Consider the following 18,505-nt stretch of genomic DNA (forward strand, 5'->3'; position numbering starts at 1 on the left):
AACCCTATGGGGCAAGTTCTACTCTCGTCCTATAGGGTCGCTATGAGTCAGAATAGACTTAACAGCAGTGGGTTTAGTTTTTTTTTTCAATTAACACTTCAGATCTCACAATTGTCTTAGTTATCCAGTGCAGCTATAACAGAAACATCATAAGTGGGTGGCTTTAACAAACAAATTTATTTTCTCACAGTTTAAGAGGCTAGAAGTCCAAATTCAGTGCGCCAGCCCTAAGAGAAGGCTTTCTCTTTGTCGGCTCTGGGGGAAGGTCCTTGTTTCTATGTTCCTTTGTGATCCTCATGTGGTTTGGCATCTATCTTCCCCCCTCTGCTTCCTGCTTGTCCTAATCTGCTCTTTTTATATCTCAAGGGTCACTGGTTTAAAACATACCCTACACTGATATGGCCTCTTACCATTGCAGAGAAAATCCATTCCCAAATGGGATTACAGCCACAGATATAACCAAAAAAAAAAAAAAAACCCACTGCCATGGAGTCAATTCTGACTCATAGCGACCCTACAAGAACAGAGTAGAACTTGCCCCTACTATAGGGTTTCCAAGGAGCACCTGGTGGATTTGAACTGCCGACCTTTTCATTAGCAGCTATAGCTCTTAACCACTATGCCACCAGGGTTTCTGCCACAGATATAGGGGTTAGGATTTACAACACATTTTTTGGGAACACAATTCAATCCATAACACCAATTGAAGACATTAAGGTAAAATAAAAATCTGACTTTTCAAGAACCATAAGTGAATTGAGAATTTTATTCTCAATTTCTTTCATTCGCCAGTCTAAAAAATATTTTTAATCAGTAAAAAACAGTAGCTATATTTCTCATTTACATGGAAGATTAAAAGTTATAAGGTAAGCAAATGCCTAAATGTATTTCTAGTATTTAACAGGATTATAACGTATTAGTTTCACAGAAATCTGACCAGGGGACTTGTAACAGGAGAAAATAAAGGGGGTAGCGGGAGGTTAGTAAGAAAGAAAACAAAAGAGCAGTGACAGAGTGTTGATATTAACAACACACTGTCAAGGTGATTGATAACTCAAGAACTCTGGTCTTGTCAATCACCTTGAATTTCTTGTCATAGTTCTGGAGGGATTAATGTGTCCCTCCTTCTCATCCACTTAAAGTTTAAAAACACTGGCTAAAAAAGCAGGGACTCAAACATACTTGTACACCAATGTTCACTGAAGCATTATTTACAACAGGCAAAAGATAAAACAACCCAAGTGTCCATCAACAGAACAATGGATAAACAAAACATGGTATATACATACAATGAAATATTATTCAGCCATTAAAATGGAAAAAAGTTCCGATACTTGCTAAGACATGGATAAACTTTAAAAACATTATGCTAAGTGAAATAACCCAGACACAAAAGGACATAGTATTGATTTCATTTACATGAAATATCTAGAATAGTCAAGTGCCTAGAGACAGAAAGTGAGTTAGTTGTTACCAGAGGCTGGGGGAACCAGGTATGGGAAGTTATTGCTTAATGGGTACAGAGTTTCTACTTGGGTGATGAAAAAGTTTTGGGAACAAATAGTGGTAACAGCTGCACAACATTGTGTAGTTAATGCCACTTAAAAATGGTAAATTTCAAGTTGTATATATTTTACCATGACAATTATTTTTTTTTTTACACAAAACCACAGGCTAATAAACATATTCACAGGGATATTCAAAGAGATTTCTGGTTGATATCATTTTCCCTCTAGCATTCCTAAAAAGTAAGAAATAAATAATTCAATACAGAAAAAGATCCCCCCACACCATAAAAGCAAAGATAAATATGTCAATCCTTCTCCAAAATAATAAACAAATAACCTACTTGGTTTATTTAAAAAGAGATTGGAAACAACCGGCCCATCACAAGTTTCTAAGTCAATGGAAACAGTATCAGAGTTCTCAATTCTGGCAGCTGCTTGTGTTACATGCCGTCAAGTCGCTTCTGACTCATAGCAACCCTATGCACAACAGAATGGAACACTGCCTGGTCCTGAGCCATCCTCAGAATCGTTGTTATGCTTGAGCCCATTGTTGGACCCACTGTGCCAATCCATCTCATTGAAGGTTCTCCTCTTCTTTGCTGGCCCTCTCCTTTACTAAGCGTGATGTCCTTCTCCAGGGACTGATCCCTCCTCATAACATGTCCAAAGTATGTGAGACATAATCTCACCATCCTTGCTTCCAAGGAGCATTCTAGTTGTACTTCTTCCAAGACAGAGTTATCCGTTTTTTTGGCAGTCCATGGTATAGTCAACATTCTTCGCCAATACCACTATTCAAAGGTGACAATTCTTCAGTCTTCCTTATTTATTGTGCAGCTTGCACATGCCTTTGAGGTGACTGAAAACACCATGGCTTGGGTCAGGCGCACCTTAGTCTTCAAGGTGACATCTTTGCTCTTTAACAATTTAAAGAGGTCTTTTGCGACAGATATGCCCAATGCAATGCGTTGTGTGATTTTTTGACTACTGCTTCCATGGGTATTGATTCTGGATCCAAGTAAAATGAAATTCTTGACAACTTCCATCTTTTCTCCATTTATCATGACTTGCTTATTAGTCCAGCTGTGACGATTTTCATTTTATTTTGAGGTGTAATCCATACTGAAGGCTGTAGTCTTTGATCTTCATCAGTAAGTGCTTCAAGTCCTCTTCACTTTCAGAAAGGAAGGTTGTGTTATCTGCATAATGCAGGTTGCTAATGAGTCTTCCTCCAATCCTGATGCCCATTCTTCTTCATATAGTCCAGCTTCTCAGATTATGTGCTCAGCATACAGAGTGAATAGGTATGGTAAAAGGATACAACCCTGACACACACCTTTCCTGACTTTAAACCACGCAGTATCCCCTTATTCTGTTTGAACAACTGCCTATTGATCCATGCACACATTCCTCCTGAGCACAATTAAGTGTTCTGGAATTCTTATTCTTCACAAAGTTATCCATAATTTGTTATGATCCACACAGCTAAATGCCTTTGCATAGTCAATAAAACACAAATAAACATCTCTCTGGTTTTCTCTGCTTTCAGCCAGGATCCATCCGACATTAGCAGGGATATCCCTGGTTCCACGTCCTCTTCTGAATCCATCTTGAATTGAATTCTGGTAGTTTTCTGTCGATATACTGTTGCAGCTGCTTTTGAATGATCATTGGCAAAATTTTACTTGTGTGTGATATTAACGATATTGGTCAATAATTACCGCATTGGTTGGATCACCTTTCTTTGGAACAGGAATAAATATGGATCTCTTCCAGTCAGCTGGCCAGGTAGCTGTCTTCCAAATTTCTTGGCACAGACGAATGGGCACTTCCAGTGCTCCATCCATCTGTTAAAATATCTCAATTGGTACTCCATCAATTCCTGGAGCCTCTTCTTCGCCAGTTCCTTCAGTGCAGCTTGGGCTTCTTCCTTCAGGACTTCTTCCTTCCTTCTCAATCATATGATATGTCCTGAAATGGCTGAACATCAATTCTTTTTGGTGCAGTGACTCTGTGCATTCCTTCCATCTTCCTTTGATGCTTCCTGCATTGTTTAATATTTTTCCTGTAAAATACTTCAATATTGCAACTCGAGGCTTGAATTTTTTCTTCAGTTCTTTCAGCTTAGGAAATGCTGAGCGTGTTCTTCCCTTTTGGTTTTCTAATTCCAGGTCTTTGCACATTTCATTATAATACTTTACTTTGTCTTTTGGAGCTGCCCTTTGAAATCATCTGTTCAACTCTTTTACTTCATCATTTCTTCCTTTCACTTTAGCTATTTGACATTCATGAGCAAGTTTCTGAGTCTCTTCTAACAACCATTTTGTCCTTTTCTTTCTTTACTGTTTTTTAAATGACCTCTTGCTTTCTTCATGTATGATGTCGTTGATGTCATTCCACAACTCCTCTGGTCATTAGTGTTCAACATGTCAAATCTATTCTTGAGATGGTCTCTAAATTCAAGTGGTATATACTCTAGGTTGTACTTTGGCTCTTGGGGACTTGTCCTGAAGTATAATACTGTCAGTGATAGGATAATATCCACATGCCTACAAGGAAGACCAGTTAATACTAATATTATTCAAATTTATGCACCAACCACTAAGGCCAAACATGAGGTAATTGAAGATTTTTACAAACTTCTGCAGTCTGAAATTGATTCAACATGCCACCAGCATGTATTGATAATTACTGGTGACTGGAATTCGAAAGTTGGAAATGAAGAATTGGTAGTTGGAAAATATGGCCTTGGTGATAGAAACGATGCCAGAAATCCCATGATAGAATTTTTCAAGATTGACTTCTTCAGTGCCAATACCTTTTTTCAACAACATAAATGGTGACTATATACGTGGACCTCACCAGACGGAATACCCTGGAATCAAACTGACTACATCTGTAAAAGAGATGATGGAAAAGCTCGATATTATCAGTCAGGACAAGGCCAGGGGCTGACTGTGGAACAGATCAACTGGTAGGTGCTTAGAGAGCAAATATTCTCATCCTCTCCTTTTACAGTTTGAGAAATTGAGGCCTAGGGAGCCCAGAATGTAATTATTACTAGATCAAACTAGGGACGGGGTTGGTACCAAAATTTGGGTCCCTTAAATTCCAACCCAGCGCACTTTCCTCTATGCCCTACTACTACCCAAGAACAAAAAAATTAAAATAAATTTTAAATGTGAAATTTTTAAAGCAGTGTGGCAGACATGGTCCACTGGGTAACCTCACACCCTTTCCCAGAGCCCTGCTTCCTTGCCAGCATCCACCACAGAAACTGGAAAGGTTTCTTTCCCAACCTCCCCTGTAGCTAATGGTAGTCACATACATTGCTCTGCCAATGAGACAGAAGTAGAATGCAAGTGGGGGCTTCTAGGAATGTTTCATTTTTCTGATTTAGGGGCAGATCAAGCTGGCATCACCCCTTTCCCTCCCTGCCAGGAGCCAGAACAGTCATCTGACACCTAGGCAGTGTAACCTCAGAGGACAAAGGTCCTAAAGAACGGTAACTAGAAAAAAACCAAAAGCCTGAGTCTTTTGATGGCATCATTGAATAACTGAATCCATACCAGTAGCTGCCAACTTCCAGGCTGCTTCTGAGAAAAAGCAAATCCCAGTTGATTTAGGCCACTGTCAGACTTTCTCTTACTTAGAGTTAAATGCATTTCTACATAACACAATCAGCATTCCCAAAGTACTCATTTTAAGTAGGTATTACTTGAAAGAAGGTTCTCAGTCAAATATACACTAAATAAAAGTAAGCAAGAAAAATATACGGGGAAGATAATGGCAGTAACACAGCTTTTCAATCTCTGAATCCCCATGAAATACAGAGAGCAACTACATAGCGTAACAAAAAACTCACGTACAAATTACAACAAAAGTAGATGGCAAGGTATCCCCATGAATTCAGACCACCCACAGTCATAAGGCCTGCATGGATTAGCATTTGTGCAGGAGGAAGAAGGAGCAATGAGATGGCATTCGAGAACAGGAGAACCCCAAAATAGCCAGTAAATATTCACTGGAAAGTACAGTGGCCCAATTCGAGAACAGCAGCTAAAGCTGGGAGCTGTTCCAGCCTCTTCAATATCACAGCTCACATAAAAATTGAAGTGGCTGAGAAGTTCAGTCCCTATAGAGGCTCAAAGCTGACCTACCAGGGCTGCCTTCTAGGACAGAGTCTCATACTAAGGAGAAACTGCTAGAAATAAAATAAAAATTGAGCAAGATAGTGACAACAGAAACAAAGGAAGAAGAAAATCCAGATCAAGTGCAGAAGGGAAATAGAACTAGGATATTTCATAGAGCAATCGGCCATATTTTTTAATGCTACACAAAAACAACACGAGGGAACTCTAAAATTCGCAAAGTTTAACTGAATCTTGTCTCATTCTAAAACTGATTTCACATAAAAATGAGCAACAGAAAAGCATTTGAGTATTTAAAGTATTCAAGTCCTTAGACAAAGTTACTGTACGAAAAAAGAAGATGTCACACAACATCTATCTCAGATTTAGAGTTTTCTTCAGATTTTACCCTGGAAATCACAGACATCCACGTGCCCATCAACTGCTAGTTACTTTGATATATTTTTTGAGACAGGGTCATGTTCTCTATGGGTTTCCGGAGGACCAAAGCACACTGGAAACAAACAGTATTTCTACTGGAAAAGCCATTTTCAGTTAAAGTAGGTGAGGCCTTAAAGGAAAGGTCACAGTTCACTAGAATAAGATTCATGTTCTCTCATTATAACCTCACATTGAATAATTCAGCTTAAATTTATGGTCTCCAGTGAAAAAGCCACAAAAGCACAACTAATTTACAGTTTTTAATGTGGAGGTGAGGTAGGGTGGCGAGAGGGTTCTGGGAGGGTGATTTTATGTGAGTGCAGAGATGATATATTCTTTCCTAATGAGTCTCCTCAATAAGAAGGAAGCACAGTAGGAATCTGATATTACCCCACTGAGAAAAGGTACCAACTGATCTTTGAGCTCCACCTACATAATCTTATTCTTGGAAGTCTGGTCAGCCAGATTTGACCAAAGTAATCCCGACATTCAGTTTAGCTGTATTGAAAATCATTTAAATTGGCCCAAATGTAGAACAGAGATGGCCTTTTGTTATTTTTAAGAAGTTTCTTCCTATAAATTTTAAACAGTAGTATTTGATTAGGTATTTGGATTATGTTTTACAAAACCAGTAACCATATACAAGGAATCACACATTTTATTGCAGACTTGGGGAGGAGTAGTTTTTAATTGTATTATTTATTAGAATAGGAGGAGATGATAGATTAAAGAACAAATTTAAGAGATTAAAATATAGAAAAGAGCATCAGCCTTCTTATGCAAATCCTATTTGAAGGCAGCTTGATGGCTCATTCTATCCAGCATACCTATTATTCTCATTTTATTTTGTAGCTTCTTCCCTCTCTGTAAATATTATTTGGCCATATAGTTTTCCAGTAAAACCCACTGCCATCGAGTCAATTCTGACTCATAGAAACCCTATAGGACAGAGTAGAACTGCCCCACAGAGTTTCCAAGGAGCACCTGGTGGACTCGAACTGCAGACCTTTTGGTTAGCAGCTGTAGCTCTTAACCACTACATCACCAGGGTTTCCAGTTTTCCAGTACTGCCCAGGAAATCTAATTTCAATATATGCACTGGGTTTTGGGTTTTTATCCTAGTTTTGTAAAAGTTTTTAAAGATCTAGATAAGTATGTACTTATTTACTAATACCTTTTTCAAACTAGATTTATGTGCAAAGGTTAAATATATATACAAAGGTTATAATAATAAATAAAGGGAGCAAAATAACATGCTTACAACGAAAGCACGTCAGAAAGATGTGCCCACAAAATAGGACAGATTCATAACCCATCATCTCAAAATGACGTAAAAGACTTTAGGAAAATAAATTTACACCTAGGCCTATCATATTAAAACGTCTGAAAACTAAGACAAAGAACGAATCTTCTAGAGAGTAACAATGAGACTAATAGCTTACAAATGGAAGCCATAAGACAATGTAACATCTTCAAAGTGCTGGGGGAAAACTGGCAACCAGACTTTGGTACCCAGTGAATACAGTCTCCAAAAATGAAAGTGAAAATAAAAACATTTTTAGACAAACAAAACCTGAGAGAATGCATCACCAGCAGACCTACCCTAGAGCAGATACTCAGGTTTGTTCTACAGCAGAAGGAAAATGATCACAGATGGGAACCTGAAGGTGCAAGAAGAAACAGAGCAACAGAGAAGCTATGTGAATACACCTAAGTGAACACTGGTTATAAAAACTAAAATAATAATATTTTACAGATTTAAAAACATACATAGAATTAAAATACATTACAATAACAGCATATAAGTGGGGATGTGGGGACAGGCAGAGTTAAAGAGTTCTAAGGACCTAGCCTTGTCTGGGAAGGGGCAATTAACTAGACTCTGATAAGTTACAGATACTTATTATATTCATTAAGGCAGTCACTAAAAAAAAAAAGGAGTATAAAGCTAATAGAGGGGAATATAAATAAAATACTAAATTGAATAAAAGAAAAACAAGAAACATCCAGTAATGGCAAACTAGGTAATTTGGATCAACTCTCCCACAGAGAACAAGACTAACAGGACAAAATACAGGGGAAAAAAACGATCTGAAGAAACTGGAGAGCTATTAAGGAGTGGAAAAGGACAAGGTTAAGATCCAGAAGGAGGAGGAAAAGCTGAGATGTGAACTCCCTCTAACAGCCATAGCAGGGATGGGCTGGTAACACAACAGGAGCTTAACTGTTAAGAGATCCCCAGAGAGGGGATGGTGAACAGCAGTGCCCCTCACAGGTACACAAAGGAAAGATTTCAGAAGACACAGGACAAGTTTGCTTGCAAGCTAATCAACAGGCCTTGAGAGATGTCTCAGGTTAGGAAAGCCATACTACCAGGAAGTGAAACAGAAAAGGTTTCAGTAAGGGAAAAAGAGGGAAAGGAGGGGGAGAGGGGAGGGAAAGAGGACTCAAACATTTCAGTTTAAAAAAATGACTGCACTCTCAGTGGCTGTCAATTCTACCTCCAAAACATACCTCACACCTGGCCCCTTCTCTCCATCTCCACTGCCTTAACCTCTCCCCTGGACAGCTGCACTGGTCTCTTAACAGGCTTCCTGGATAGCTGTGATTCCCTCTTGCATCCACTCTCTGCACTGCAGTTGAAGCAATCTTAACTAAACAGCAGAGTGGGCAGCAGCAGCTATAGAAGTGAAGCTATGGCAGGGGATCTGAACTTTCTCCTCACTACCATTTCACTCCCCTGGTAAATGACAACTTTCTCCCCAGGCTCTGCTTAAATCAAGACGATGTGTCAGTCCCGCCAGTGCCCTGAAAGAGTTCATTTATTTCTCCTGGATAAACACTTTATTCCCCAGAGAGGACTGTAGCTATCCTGGTTTACCTTAGAATGATTCCTTCACACGCTCATTCAGTGACTGAAGATGTACCAAGTGATCTACTATGGAACCCTGGTGGCACAGTGGTTACATGCTCGGCTGCTAACTGAAAGGTTGGTGGTTTGAAAGCACCAGCTGCTCTGCAGAAGATGTAGCAGTTTGCTTCCATAAAGATTACAGTATTGGAAACCTTCTGGGGCAGCTCTACTCCATCCTACAGGGTTGCTATGAGTTGGAATCGACTTGACAGCAATGGGTTTGGTTTAAGTTATCTTCTACATATTAGGTACCATTCCTGCCTACTGGGAGCTGAGGAAGGGCAGGGGAGGAATGTAACATGTGCCATAATAAAGATTATTTACAGTTTTGATATTAAAAATAATAATAAAAAAACCTGGAATGAACTCATCAGAAGCTTGGTATTCTGAGCTAATACTACCTGGCTTTAGAGGGGAATACTCTTCCAAAAGTCTTTCGAATCCACAAATACAAGAACTTTCTGGCCACACATCTGAAAGAAGGAAAAAGAAAGGATACATATATTTTAAAACTCCATCCAGCTTATGTCATCAGTCTTCTGGAAGAAGGAATTTTTAAGGTCCCAGAGGGAGGGAAGCTAGGATGAGTCAAAAGATGACATCATAGCTAATCTTGCGTCAAACAGAGCACAGGATGGGACACATCTGTAAAGCTAAAATCAAACAGATTATTAAAAAATATTTCCAATATCAAGTATTTTGTGAATGAAGAGACAGATTTCAGAGTCAAGAAAAGAAGTACATGATAATGCTTTTGTTCACAGTATTCTTTCTGCCTAAAGCATCTGGCAAATGCCTACTAATCCAACAAGTCTCATCTTCAACGCTTGCTTCCATGTAAAGCCTTCCTGGACCTTTCCCAACCTAAAGAGTGAATAGCTTTGTACTCTCTGGGCATACCCCTAGTGTAACATTATGACACCATATCACAGTAAGTAGCTCGCTGGGGTATCTGTCATTCCCACCTCATCGTGGGTCCCTGAGAGTAAGGACCATGTATTATAGTCTCCCCAGTACCTAGCACAGTGTCTGTTACACGAAAAAAGTTGACTTCTTGTCCAGTTAAGCTCCAGGCGCACTGTGGAACATTCTTCCTCCTGCCCTTACCTAGCTTACTTTTACATATCCTTTAGGACTCAGCTTAGGCTCTACCTCCTCCAGTAAGTGTATCCTAGCTTGGCTGCTCTTGCCACGTGTGCCTGTGGCCCCACATTCTTCTCCTCTCAGAGCACTGAGAGCACTTTATCACGGCTTGTAAAATGGTCTGCCAATTCCATCTGCTTTTAAATGTTCATGAGGTCAGGAATCAGGAACATCTAATTCACCTTGCGTGCTCAGATCTAGCACACCTAGTAGGCACCCTATGTATTTTTGTTAAATGAATAAATGGATATTTTAATATACCTAATTAACAATAATAAAAAATGACCATTTTCCTTGGAACACGTTTAACTTTTCCCGAGAGAAACTTTATAGCGTACATGTTGTGTGGCACAAATGGAGACTATGAATGAAAAGCACTCAGTGACATTATTTTAGGCCTGCTGATTCCTGAACATCTTTCTTATCTCAACATTCCACTACATAGAGCAGGCATCAAGGCCTCTTGAGATATCATTCGAGAATCATCCTCTCATTTTAACCAAAAAAGGAGAATAATGGAGAAGTCACTGCAGGCAGGTGATCACAGGTACACTCACCTGATGCGCAATTCTCTTAACTGGCCCCTCCGGTTCCAAGTACGTGAGGCATGATGTGGCACTGGATGACTGGTACTAGGTAACTGACTCCAGACCCCGGGGAAGGCAGAGGACTTCTTGTTGGGCAGTGTCCTTAGGGAACGAGGTTTCTTAACTGTACTATCTCCTAAAGGTCTTAAATTTGAGGAGTAAGGAGGAAAGGAGAGAATCAAATTATCTCTGCATATGATGCAAATATGTTTTACCATACAAATGAAATGAAATAGAGACACTCATTGAGACTGATACTAACTATACTTCAAGAAGAACAAGCAGTCCAGCCTCTGACAGAAATATCTGCCAGACACTGGAGGAGGGTACTACTGGGCTGGCTCTTGGCAGCAACTACAGAGCTGGAGCATACCTCTGAGTCAACAGGTCTAATACACTCTTTTTTAATATGTCATTTAAAGAGGAATCATTTACAAACTAAAAAGTTTCTTTATATTAAAAAAAAAATCAGGAAAGAATTTCAGAAAATACAATTTTTATGTCAATATGAAACCACATATTTTTACTAAACATATAAAACCACATATTTTTACTAAACACTAAATCTCTGATTTTTAATCCCATCTCAGCAACATTAAGACACTATCTTTTACAATTAGGGAAGGAAAAAGCAGAGGCAGAATCCTGTGGTGTTGGATTGAGAGTGGATATATTGGTATGAACTCATGGTTTTAAAAAAATATGTGTGTGTGGTTGTGTGTGTTAGAGCTCTGCCCAGGGAAATATCTAGAAGCAATAATATCCCACTACAGTAATTAGTATAACCAGGGCCCAGATATGAAGTTCCTGGGTGGTACAAATGGTTAAAGTACTAGCTGAAAGCTTGGCAGTTCAAACCCACCCAGAGGCACCTTGGAAGACAGGCCTGGTGCTCTGCTTCCGAAAGATCACAGCCTTGAAAAGTCTACAGAGCACAGTTCTACTCTGTGCACGTGAAGTCACCGTGAGTCGGAATCAACTCAACGGCAGCTAATGATAATAGCAACAGAGCCCAGATATTGTTTCTCAAATACCATTCTCTACTAAAAGGAGAAACGGTTGATTTCAGGTTTGGGACAAAAAAATTACAAGATGGGATGTGGAATATCTTGCTGGGTCAGAAAATCTGAAAGTACTCAGAGAATGATGGAGGCACGTCATAAAAGCACAGAGCCAGCTTGAAAGGGGTCCCACTGACCAAATATGGGACAATTTGACAGATTCATTAGATTTATTACATTAAAACTCACTGAAAAAATCAGGAATCCATAATGATATAATAAATAAATAATTGAGGGAAACGAAAGCTCTTCTTTGCAGTAGAATGCCAGCTAATAAACTTGGCAGGTAAGACAGAATTAGAAAATCACCATTTAGGAATCATCACTGAAATAACTGATCAGACAGGAGCCATCAATGAGTGTAAAAACATGTATGTGCGTGTTTGATGAGGAAAAGGATATTAATGTAGTCTCAAAAGGGTTTTCCCCACAAAATCCGCATTCATTAACTTTATAGTGGAGAAACTAGGCAGAAGCCATCTTTAACCAAGTGATAAAAGTTAGTCTTAGTTGGGACAAAGCAACATAATGGGCCTCCTGAGATGATGCACTGAGAAGGATACAGCATCATTTCTGTGGTTATCCCTGCCAAAAAAAAAAACGCACAACCTGGATCTAATCAAGCGGAAGCATCAAACAACTCAAGTTGAGGAATATTCTTCAAGAATAAGTGTTCTGAGCTCTTCAAATATCTATATCATGAAAGATAAGGCTGAGGAACAGTTCTAAATTGAAAGAGACTAAAAAGATTAAACGCAATGCATGATCCTGGATGGAACTGTGGACCAGAAAGGAAAGTGGTAAAAGAGGAATTAGATTTTCTAAAAATTTTTTTTTTTTTTTTTTGTATAACAGTATCAGACAACTGGGTGCAATTACATTTTACTTGTATATATACGGATATACGTACAAATACACACACATATACATACATATACACTGTCTTAGTCATCTAGTGCTGCTATAACAGAAATACCACACGTGAATGGCTTTAACAAAGAGAAATTTATTCTCTCATGGTCTAGGAGGCTAGAAGTACAAATTCAGGGTGCCAGCTTCAGGGGAAGGCTTTCTCTCCGCTGGCCCTGAGGGAAGGCCCTTGACATCAATCTTTCCCTGGTCCAGGAGCTTCTCAATATAGGGACCCCAAGGTCCAAAGGATGTGCTCCCCTCCTGATTCTTCATTCTTGGTGGCAAGAGGTCCCATTTCTCTGCTTGCTTCTCTCTTTTATATCTCAAAAGAAATTAACTCAAGAGACAACATAATCTTGCAGATGAGTCCTGCCTCACTGACTTCATAGAGGTAGAATTTACAACACATAGGAAAATCACCTCAGATGACAAAATGGTGGACAACCACACAATACTGGGAATCATGGCCTAGCCAAGTTGACACACATTTTTGGAGACATAATTCAATCTATAACACATACCTACATACTAACTGAAAGGCTGGCAGTTCCAACCCACCTGGTGGCACCACAGAAGAAAAGGCTGGTGGTCTGCTTCTGAAAAGATTATAGCCAAGAAAACCCTACGGAACTCAGCTCTACTCTTGTAACACACGGGCTTGCCATGAATCGGAATAGACTGGACAGCAACAGGTTTGGTTTTTCATATACACCACATCTTTCAGTTAGCAGCCGAGCACAGACTGTTTGCACCACCCAAGGACATCTGTATCTGTGTGTGTGTGTGTGTGTATATATATATATAGTATGCATATATGTATGCATGTATACCTATGTACATTATACACATACATATATATGTATACAAGTAAAATATAATTGCAGCCAGTTGTCTAACCATGTTAGAGAGAGAGAGAGGAAGTGAGAGAGAATATAAGACAAATGTGGTAAAATGTTAATTGGAGGATCTGTGAGAAGTATATATAGAAGTTCTTCATCTTACTCTTGCACATATCTGTAAGTTTGAAATTATTTCAAAATAAAAGTTTAACAAAAATTAAAATAAATATATAAGATTTTGGATCCACTCATTTCAAAACAGAAGAGGCACTAAAAGGTTAAGTGATTAGCCTGTGGAGCAGAGCTAGCTGGCAGAAGGAACACTGGGACAGTTTCTTTCCAAGCCCTGCTACATAATCAGTTAGCTAATCAGCACTGGGGAGCCCCAGTCTAAAGTCATCCCTGTCCTCTCCTTTAGGCAGGTTCCCTGGACTCCTTGTCCGCTAGTAAGCAGGCTGGACTATTTATAGGCTTGAAGTTTAAAGACCATAAAGATATTAACACTGGTGTAAGTAAAGTAGCCCTAGAAATCCGAGCTAGTCTAATACAACAACACCTATAGGGTAAGATCACAAACTGAAAACTATGTATTCATTTACATATGTGTCTGTCTCCCTTAACCTATGTGTATGCCTCATGATGATAGGGGCCATGACTGTTTTGTTTGCTAATATATACTCCACCCCTAACACACTGCCTGGCACATCGTAGGTGCTCAAAAAACATTTGTTAAAGTACAGAACAGAGGAGGGAGGGAAAGGATTAAGAAGATACGAAATAGGAAGGCAACAGAAGGTACTTTAAAAAAAAATGTCATTGAGACAAAAATCAACAAGAACAGGTGAGAACTCTGACATAACTAAAAACAGAGAAATAAAATTACTATTAAAAAAAAAAAGTCAATGAGAAGAATATGGTCAGTCAAGAAATCCAGAAAATGGAAATGAGGAAGACAGAATTTGACAGTGCTCATCCAAAAGTGCCAGTGGAAGGCATGCCCTGACCAATTCATTTAACTATTTACTTGGCAGGTGTATTACTGCAGTGTGTCTGTTTATCCATTTGGTATTAAGGATCTACTATATGCCCAGCAACAAAGCTAGGCCTGGGGATACATGGAGAATTATGTATGTAATGTTAAGGTGCCTTACAAGAACGTAAGGCGTGAAAAGGTTATAGCAAGCACAGGACACTGACACACATCCAACATCTGTGTTTCCCTCCTTCCACTTAGTGTAATTTTTGACTGCACACAAGGGTGCCCGTCATAAAACTCCATTCTTCAGGCTCCCTCCTACTAAGTTCTGAAATTAAGTTCTGGCCAAAAGGATATAGGTGGGAACATTATGTGGCAGGTTCCTATAACCTGCCTTAAGAGACAGCCATGTCTTTTTTCTTCTCCATGTCTCTTAATCATGGAGTCTAGTTTCTTTGTATGTCGGCCATTGCGTATTAAAAATTATTTATAAGAATGCCTTGAGGCTTGGTGAAGCTACCTTCCTCCAGAAAGGATTTACCTTTCCTTCTGTCAGTCTCCTTTTTTCTTCTTTTCTTCCTCCAACCTGATGCCTAGAATGCCTCTGAACTTGGACCAGGAGGATGAGGGGCACACCCTAAAGAGGGTGGACCAGTGAGGTGGAAGGACTGTAAAGACTTTGTTGAACAGAATCACCATAACAGCTCTGGGCCACTTACCTCCAGATTGCCTGAATGTGTTACTTTGGATGTTTTGTTATGGCAGAACCTAATCCTAACTAACAAGGGAGGAAAACAGTAACAGCAAACAGAGTGTTAAGTCACAGAGTGGCCAAAAATGAGGCTAAGAATTGAGCTTGGTCTAGAGCTTAAAGGCAGTGAGAGTCACTGAAAAGTTCTAAATAGGGGTGGGGAGGTTACACAGTTAGATTTGCATCTTTGATATGTTCTTCTAACAGTCATCATCTGTCTTAGTTATCCAGAGCTTCTATAACAGAAATACTACAAGTGGATGGCTTTAACAAAAAGAAGTTTATTTGCTCACAGTCTAGGAGGCTAGAAGTCCGAATTCAGGGTTGCAGCTCCAGAGGAAGGCTTCCTCTCTCTGACAGTTCTGGAGGAAGGTCCTTGTCATCGATTTGCCCCTGGCCTAGGAGTTTCTCGGCGCAGGGAGCTCAGGTCCAAGGGACTTGCTCTGCTTCCAGCTCTGCTTTCTTGGGGGTAGGAGGACCCCTATCTCTCTAGCTTGCTTCTCTCTCAAAAGAGACTGACTTAAAACACAACCTAATCCTGTAGATTGAGTCCTGCCTCATTAACAACTGCCTCTAATCCTGCCTCATTAATATCAAAGAGGCAGAATTTACAACACATAGGAAAATCACATCAGATGACAAAATGGTGGATAATCACACAATACTGGGAATCATGGCCTAGCCAAGTTGAGACACATTTTTGGGGGACACAATTCAATCCATAACATCATGCGTCATCATGTATCACCTAACTTCTCAAGATTTCAAACTCATTAATAAACTTTCTGAATATAACATGGCCTCTTTTTTTTTTTTTTTCCCCACAGCAAATGCCTTCCTAGAAGAAAAGTAGCATACATTCCTCGTTTCTCTGGTAATTGTATTTCCCATTACAAACTAATGAACTGGTACAGTCACTTTATGCTTTGAATTGATTCAAAGTAACTGGCATTATGATTTGTACAACAGTCTCCCAAAGACTAACGAGACTAAGTCTATCTCTAAGAGACTATGGAACTATTCACAAAATTGAAGATGAGGGTGAGTCAGAAGTGTTACAGCCTGGTGGGAATTTACAATTTGGGCTTTCTAATCACCAGGGTCAGAGAACTACAAGCCTTGAACTTGATTTAAGGTGATTTCAGTAATATGCCAAGGAGGCTGACAGAAGGAAAGATAAATCCTTTCTGGAGGAAGGTAGCTTCACCAAGCCTCAAGGCATTCTTATAATTTTTAATTTGCAATGGCCCACATACAAAGAAACTAGACTCCATGATTAAGGAAACAAAAACAAAAGATCCATAAAAACTTCAAATATTAGAAGAAATGCACATTTCAAAACAACCAACCTAACTATGTTTAAAGAAATAAAATGAAGCTTAAAAATATTTGCTTGGCAGAGGCAACTAGAAAAAGAGAAATAAAATATTTGAAAAAGAACTAAATAGAATAGCTAATAGCAATATAATTCAGGAAGAGGGTAAATAAAGGTTAAATGTTTTCAGTTTTTTATGTGGGCTGAGAGGAAGGCAAGAATATGAATTAACACTAGATTTTGATATGGTAAGGATCTGTCTTAATTATCCAGTGCTGCTATAACAGAAATATCACAAGTGCATGACTCTACAGGAAGGTCTTTCCTTGTCTATTTCAGATTCTAGTTGCTGCCAGTAATCACTGACATCCCTGGGTTTGTAGATGCATCTGCCTCCATGTCCGTCTTCCTCTCCCCCCGGGTGTGTCTTTTTATCTAAATGGGTCTTTTTATAACTCAGAAGTGATTAGGTTTAGGACCCACCCCACACTGGTATGGCCTTATCTACATAACAAAAGAACACCTCCCCTTCCAAACAGTATCACACCAAGTCTAAGGGCCAGGAATTAAATTTTGGGAGACACAATTCAATCCATAACAGAAGACATGTTTTAACGTCTAAAGTAACCGTTGAAAGAAGAACAAATGAATGTTTAATTTCCAAACTAGCAGGGGAAAAAACTGAATGATAAAAAATATTTAATCCAAAAGTATGCAAGAAAGGAAAGTAAAAAGAACTGGGACAGGGCAGACAGAAAGCACAAGCTAAGAAGGTAAATTTAAATCTAACTATTTATTCCACTCATGTATCAGTAGTTATTTTAAATATAAATGATCCATATGCTCTAATGAAAGACAAAAATTGCCAGAGTAGATTAAAAAACAGAATCTAACTATACACTGTTTACCACAAACACATCTAAAACATAAGGGTAAAAACCCCATGACCATCCAAAAAAAAAAACCAAACCCGCTGCCATCGAGTCAATTCTGACTCATAGCAATGTTATAGGACAGAGTAAAACTGTCCCATAGAGTTTCCAAGGAGCGCCTGGCAGATTCGAACTGCTGACCTTTTGGTCAGCTGCCCTAGCACTTAACCACTACACCACCAGGGTTTCCCATGGCTGTCTAGTTGATTTCAACTCACTGCAACCCTACAGAACAGAGCAGAACTTCCCCACAGAGTTTCCAAGGAGCGCCTGGTGGATTCGAACTGCCGACCTTTTGGTCAACAGCCGTAGCACTTACAGAAAGTTTAAAAGTAACAGGTGAGGAAAACATGTGTGGTATAAATAAAGACCATAAAGAAAACTGATATGGCTATTTTAACATCAGATAAAATAGGTTCAGAAACTTCAGAGACCACACACAACTATTACTTGCAAAATAGTTTGAAAACAATCACTAAAGAAACAGACTACTACAGTCTTCAACAATCAAAAAACAGCAAACCCTGAAGAAGGGAGATTCTGATTTCTAGAGTTACCATGTTAAAACATCCAAGAGTCCTGTTTTCAACAAAAAATTACAAGGCATAAAAAGAATGGCTCATTCAAAGGAACAAAATAAAGTGACAGAAACCATCCCTGAGGAACCCAACACACCAGATTTGCTAGATAGACTTTAAAACAACCATCTTAAATATGCTCAAAGAGCTGAAGGAAAACATGGCCAAAAAACTAAAGTAAATCAGGAAAACAATCTATGAAAAAGTAAGAACATCAATAAAATGATAAAAACTCTAAAAAAGAACCAAATAGAAATTCTGGAGCTGAAAAGTACAGTAACTGAAATGAAAAACTTGCTAGAGGTGTTTAACAGCAGATGTGAATCAGTGAGCTTGAAGATAGGACAACTGAAATTATCCAGTCCGAGGAGCAGAAAGAAAAAATAAAGAAAAGTGAATACAGCCTAAGGGACTTGTG

At 39.1% G+C, this 18,505-nt stretch overlaps 1 protein-coding gene across 24 annotated transcripts in view; it reads right to left on the reverse strand.

Moving 5' to 3' along the window:
* The window catches only part of SFI1 (SFI1 centrin binding protein), a 95,663-nt gene that overhangs the window by 61,555 nt on the left and 15,603 nt on the right, over nt 1-18,505 (reverse strand). For 18 of the 24 annotated variants that reach the window (XR_010318606.1, XR_010318608.1, XR_010318607.1 and 15 more), the window contains exons 4-5: nt 10,694-10,867; nt 9,395-9,466 (exon numbers count right to left, since the gene is read on the reverse strand). The exons of 2 other annotated variants lie outside the window; for them this stretch is intronic. Coding sequence is in view for 18 of the 22 variants with exons in the window: in XM_064272426.1 (XP_064128496.1) it covers nt 9,395-9,466; nt 10,694-10,867 (246 nt within the window). In the remaining 4 variants the exon portion in view is untranslated. Of the gene's footprint in view, nt 1-7,681; nt 7,741-9,394; nt 9,467-10,693; nt 10,868-18,505 lie in introns of those variants that run through there. 4 more of the 24 variants (XM_064272433.1, XM_064272430.1, XM_064272446.1 and 1 more) reach the window with 2 other exon arrangements.

Source organism: Loxodonta africana, chromosome 19 (assembly GCF_030014295.1).
Source record: "Loxodonta africana isolate mLoxAfr1 chromosome 19, mLoxAfr1.hap2, whole genome shotgun sequence".
NCBI lineage: Eukaryota > Metazoa > Chordata > Mammalia > Proboscidea > Elephantidae > Loxodonta > Loxodonta africana.